General features: G+C 38.7%; 1 protein-coding gene across 1 annotated transcript; it reads left to right on the forward strand.

Annotated features, from left to right (window-relative positions):
- Nucleotides 1-1824: 1824 nt before the first annotated feature.
- aqp11 (aquaporin 11) lies at nucleotides 1825-4986 on the forward strand. The gene is made up of 2 exons (XM_079695650.1): nucleotides 1825-3715; nucleotides 4480-4986. The coding sequence occupies exons 1-2, from the start codon at nucleotides 3127-3129 to the stop codon at nucleotides 4659-4661; spliced, it is 771 nt and encodes a 256-aa protein (XP_079551776.1). The 5' UTR covers nucleotides 1825-3126; the 3' UTR covers nucleotides 4662-4986.
- Nucleotides 4987-6472: the final 1486 nt, after the last annotated feature.

Raw genomic sequence — 6472 nt, forward strand, 5'->3', positions numbered from 1 at the left:
TGAATGTAGGCCTATTGTAAACACCGTGCTGCTTTACATCATGTTCCTGTTGTTGCGCCTCTGGTCTGTATCACTATCAGCCACCTGATGCAACACACCGTGTTTAACACAGGTATTTTTATTTTATTTACAACTTATACACATTTGTATTATCTCATTATTATTATTATTATTATTATTATTATTATTATTACTACTACGACTACTTACTACTACTTTTACTCCACCACATGTATTTAATACCTTTAGTTACTTTTCAGATGTGGATGAATGATGTGAAATATAATCAAGTGTTAAATCAGACTTTAGTTCCACCTGGAGTAAATCCACCAGCTACCCTGCAGTATACAAAGTCATTCAAACTAGCTGCACCTTTACCAGCCTTTGAGAACACTTTAAAGATCAATCATTATAAAACATATCATATACAGTATATTATTCTGAAATGGACCAATCTGCACAATGACTACTTTTACTGTCTCTACTTTCACTATATTTTGATGAGAATACTTTCCTACTTTCACTTGAGGAACATTTTGAATGCAGGGTTTTTACTGAAACAGAGTATTCCTACATTCTGGTACTTCTACTTTTACTCAAGTACAAGATCAGAGTACTTCTACTTTTACTCAAGTACAAGATCTGAGTACTTCTACTTTTACTCGAGAATTTGATCCGAGTACTTCTACTTTTACTCAAGTACAAGATCAGAGTTACTCAAGTACAAGATCTTTTTTTTTTTTTTTTTACAAGTCTTTTTATTTCATTATAGTGTACAATAATTGATGCCATTTCATAGATTGTAATATCACAGTACACTCACTACACCCCCCTCCCTCCCTCCACCCGCACATGCCCACACTAACGAAACCAAAAACATTTATATTTAAAAAAAAAAAATGCTTCTCAATATAACTCAAACAACAGAGCCATGAAAATGAAAATAAACATGAAACGAAGAAAGAAAAAAAGAAAAATAATAATAATAATAATAATAATAATAATAAGCCCACATCAAAGTAAAACAAACAAATAATTATACAATTAATTATACAATACAGCGACAATATAGACAATGACAACACAGCTAGTATTTCCGGCCGTCAGGAAAAATAGCCACAGAATGCACCATTCCATCACTGCTCATATCTCAGATATATTTTCCAAATATGAGAACAATGGCAACCACAGAGCTTCAAAGATATGTCCATGATTATATTTTTCCAAAGTCATTTTCTCCAGAGGTAAAAAATGTGTTATCTGATCAATGAAAAGTTTAAATGTTGGAGGACGTTCATTCTTCCAGAGTAAAAGTATACATTTCTTGGCAAAATATGTTATTGTGATTAGTATTCTATAATGTTTGGGGTTCAGTTTAAAGTTTGGCATATCATTTAACAGGAAAAAACATGGATTTTGGCTCATTTCGATTCCTAAAACGGCTTTTGTGAGCGCATGAATTGAATCCCAAAAATGTTTCAAGAGATCACAGTCCCAAAACAGATGCATAAATGTTCCTTCTTTTACTTTACATCTCGGACATTTTGGAGAGTTTTCTTTGGAAATGTTATGCATCTTTCTGGGTGTGAGGTAACATTTGTTGAGAAATTTAAAGTTTGCTTCTTTGATTTTATTGCTTGTGAATGGAAAATGTGTTCTTTCACAGATATTCAGCCATGTAGTTTCATCTATCTGTATCCCTAAGTCCTTTTCCCAGATTTTTTTTAAGGTTGGAAAGGATGAAAAAAAAAAAAACTGTCCAAGTACAAGATCTGAGTACTTCTACTTTTACTCAAGTACAATATCTGAGTACTTCTCCCACCCCTGGGCTTTAATTCCTACATTGCACATGCTGAACACAAACTGCAAGTCAGCACTTTAACCTCATTGTTGCATCTCGTGTGCAAAACGAAAACTAAAGCAGAACCAAAGTCCAAGTACTTTCACAATAAAAGCTGTCTGTGTGCGAGTTGTGCCTCCTGCTGTTTAGCACTGTAACTCCAGTGTGTTACTACCTATAGACTGTATATATAAACTGACCTATTTGACAGTTCTGATCTGACCGGTCTGACACTCCCAGGATGTGAGCACCGCCCCCAAAGCATCAAGTACTTCGCAAAAATACTATTTCCGGTGAAACCTTCAAAATAAAACCTTTGGAGCATTACCACCTGAATGTAAATATGAAATAAATAGTTATGAGATGTTGGGAGTTATTCTAATGAGCTTTCTGATGTGTGTTTGGTAGATGTTATACTATAGGTAGATGTGAGGCTTTAGGCAGGAGATGGTTAGATGAGCTTGGCATAAAGAATGAAAAACACAAAAACTACTAAAATAAGATTATTGATCCCAATTTGGGACATTTGCATTGCAGCAGCATTTCACATACATATAAATTAAAGAGTAGAAATAAACAATTCTAAAATGTAAACATCAAGATATAAATAAAGCAACATTAAAAAGTAGAAAATATACAGTAGACCGTGAAAATAAAAAAGCTATAAACTCTGACAAAAAAACACTATTAAAAGGCCAACGTTCAGTTAAAGCAGGATATTATTAAGTGTGTATGGGGAATGGAATATTACATTCAATATAACTGAGAGCTACTACTTTAAACTTGACTCAATTTCAGAAGCACACATTTTACTTTTACCCTGCTACATTTATTTAATATGTCCAATTACTAGATAGATTATATGCAGCTTCAGATTAAAGTCAACTGACAAACTATAATGCATTTTGAAGGATACAGATGTTACTGTTGCCATTGTGAATTCCGCAGCAGTTTATAAATTAACCAAAAAAACTAGCCCCACTTTTACCAGCATAAGCATTGAAGTAGTATGCACATGAATACCTTGATAATCATAATTAATTTACTGAATATACATCAGCTAAAAGACAAGAGTACTTTTAACACCATTGCCAGATGATTGCGCTTTTATTTTGAACGTTTCACCGCGTTGATTTCTGTTTTCGCAGCGCTTGTTTGATACGGCAGCTTGGGGCAACTTTGACGCGTAAAAGGAGGGAACAAAGTGGATTTAAGTGGACCTCAAAGTTGCCCCCCATCACAAGGAACGGTTTGTTTCGTAAGGTCGGTGAAAACAACCGAAAAACATGACCGACCTTTACGTTTCCATGGCGGTGTGCGGTGCCGCGGTGCTCCTCAGCGAAGCCCTCCGGCGAACAGCGCGTCTTCTACCCGGAGCTTACTGGGTTTACCTGCTGGAAGCGGCGTCCACCTTCCAGCTCTGCTGCTGCACACACGAGCTCAAACTGCTGGGCGAAACGCTGAAACTGGAGGTATCAGTTGCCCTAACAATCACCTACACCATGACAATGATACATTTGTTAACTTTCCGCGAGGCGACGTGCAACCCAAGCGGTGCTCTGGAGAGCGTTTGCCGTGGCCGCAGCAGCGTCAAAGCGGCAGGAATCCTCATTTGTTGTCAGTTCGCCGCTGGGTTCGCCGCGCAGTCCTTCGCCGCGTCCGTTTGGTCGCTGGGTCTTTCTGAAGTCCACATTAAACACCAAAGGTTCGGGTTCCGGTGCTTTGACCCCCTCGGTGGGACTTTAATTGAGGCAGCAGCTGTGGAGCTCGGTTGCGCTTTCTTCGTCCAAGCTGCCGCCATGCATGCCCACAAGCTGGACGAAAAACTTCGCGCTCACTTCATCGCTGCCGCAGTCACTGTTGCGGTTTACGCAGGTGAGTTGATTATTAACCTGGAAGCTTTTTACCTGCGACCATTGGGCTGACAATAAGAGAGGTTTGGTTTACATATGCTTTAGGCACGTTATGTACCCTGGACATGCAAAGACAAAACATATTATGTATAACATTAATGTTAGAAAATAAAGCCCAATAAAACCAATTATTAAAAAGAGGATTTTTTAGCCGGTTTAACAAATTAAAGTCAATTCAAATATAATATGAAAGACAACACTATTAACCTAGAACTAAGTAATTGATCACAGACAAGGAAACAAAAACTAACTACAAAAAACGAATTTTAAAATAAAAATACAATTTTTAAAGGCATACACATGATTTGAAATCAATGACAATATATTACAATTAAATCAACAATATTATGATGTAACGCCTGCTTGGTATTATAACTATAGTAACAATCTACATTTCTCTGTTGATTAATCAGTCTGTTATTTACAACTAGTGTAAGAATACCTTCTTGCATATTTTATAAACCTGAAGATGATAATACTTTCTTGGAGATCCATCCTGACTGAAATATAAAATTAGTTCCTTCTATTTCACAGAAGGATTGACAAGTGAAAAGAATAAATAATAGCAACTGCTAGATACCTAAATGCTAATGGGACCAACACGTAAAGTGTCAAATGCCTTTAAGTACCTTTTTTAAAAAAATTTTTAAAGGTGCCATACAAAACAATGTATAATAAGAAGTTGATATGTTACCTGCTGGTTCTCCCTCTCTCTCCTCTCTCCAGGTGGAAGTGTTTCCGGTGCCATCTTCAACCCGGTCCTGGCTTTCTCCGTCCAGTTCCCCTGCAGCGGACACTCCTACCCAGAGTACTGCTTCGTGTACTGGCTCGGCCCGGTCCTCGGTAAGGAGGATCAGAACCAGGGGAAGCCGTCTAAAATAATATTTATTTGCATATTGATAATTTAGAAATAACACCTATAACCCCCGTTTTTTTAATTTAAGATTCATACCTTATTGCTCCCATATGTCCACCGTAGACTTTTAAACACCTGAACTCTTGAAAGAACATCTTTCTAATTATTTATCTGTATACTATTTATATTCATGTTCCACTGTTGGAGAAGCCTCTGACTTAAAGGTCACCTATCATGCAAAATCCTCTTCTTCATGTCTCTTCTTCATCAACATGTGTCCCCTCTTCTTCATGTCTCTTCTACATCAACATGTGTCCCCTCTTCTTCATGTCTCTTCTACATCAACATGTGTCCCCTCTTCTTCATGTCTCTTCTACATCAACATGTGTCCCCTCTTCTTCATGTCTCTTCTACATCAACATGTGTCCCCTCTTCTTCATGTCTCTTCTACATCAACATGTGTCCCCTCTTCTTCATGTCTCTTCTACATCAACATGTGTCCCCTCTTCTTCATGTCTCTTCTACATCACTGTGTGTCCCCTCTTCTTCATGTCTCTTCTACATCACTGTGTGTCCCCTCTTCTTCATGTCTCTTCTACATCAACATGTGTCCCCTCTTCTCCATGTCTCTTCTACATCAACATGTGTCCCCTCTTCTCCATGTCTCTTCTACATCAACATGTGTCCCCTCTTCTTCATGTCTCTTCTACATCAATATGTGTCCCCTCTTCTTCATGTCTCTTCTACATCAACATGTGTCCCCTCTTCTTCATGTCTCTTCTACATCACTGTGTGTCCCCTCTTCTTCATGTCTCTTCTACATCAACATGTGTCCCCTCTTCTTCATGTCTCCTCTACATCAACATGTGTCCCCTCTTCTTCATGTCTCTTCTACATCAACATGTGTCCCCACTTCTTCATGTCTCTTCTACATCAACATGTGTCCCCTCTTCTTCATGTCTCTTCTACATCAACATGTGTCCCCTCTTCTTCATGTCTCTTCTTCATCAACATGTGTCCCCTCTTCTCCATGTCTCTTCTACATCAACATGTGTCCCCTCTTCTCCATGTCTCTTCTACATCAACATGTGTCCCCTCTTCTTCATGTCTCTTCTACATCAACATGTGTCCCCTCTTCTTCATGTCTCTTCTACATCAACATGTGTCCCCTCTTCTTCATGTCTCCTCTACATCAACATGTGTCCCCTCTTCTTCATGTCTCTTCTACATCAACATGTGTCCCCTCTTCTCCATGTCTCTTCTACATCAACATGTGTCCCCTCTTCTCCATGTCTCTTCTACATCAACATGTGTCCCCTCTTCTTCATGTCTCTTCTACATCAACATGTGTCCCCTCTTCTCCATGTCTCTTCTACATCAACATGTGTCCCCTCTTTTTCATGTCTCTTCTTCATCAACATGTGTCCTCTCTTCTTCATGTCTCTTCTACATCAACATGTGTCCCCTCTTCTTCATGTCTCTTCTACATCAACATGTGTCCCCTCTTCTTCATGTCTCTTCTACATCAACATGTGTCCCCTCTGTGGAAAGAGACTCTGAAAGTTTCAGGAACAAAGATTCTCTCTCTTTTTGATCCATTTCTATAAAAACCTGTCTGAAAATGAGCTGATCAGATTTTGGCCACTTTATGATGTCATAACGATGTTTTGTCTTGAGTAACCATTAGCCAATCAGCAACCAAGGTACCCCCCCCCCCCCCCCCCCCTTATCACCTGAATCTCCTCCTAGAGCTCCATTGAGTTCTTTGTAACCAAATGTCTCTCAGAGGGGCGTGGGGAGGGGCTCATTATTTTCATCTAAAGTAACAGACAGAGAATCAGCACTTTGGAAACAGGGCTGAAA

Source organism: Notothenia rossii, assembly GCF_949606895.1.
Source record: "Notothenia rossii genome assembly, contig: scaffold_322, whole genome shotgun sequence".
In the NCBI taxonomy this organism is placed as follows: Eukaryota; Metazoa; Chordata; class Actinopteri; order Perciformes; family Nototheniidae; genus Notothenia; species Notothenia rossii.

Excerpts from the sequence above, each read along its gene's own strand:
- aqp11 (XM_079695650.1), top strand. The coding sequence starts at position 3,127 with ATGACCGACCTTTACGTTTCCATGGCGGTGTGCGGTGCCGCGGTGCTC. Across the intron at positions 3,716-4,479 it reads CACTGTTGCGGTTTACGCAG|GTGGAAGTGTTTCCGGTGCC; the intron begins GTGAGTTGATTA and ends TCCTCTCTCCAG.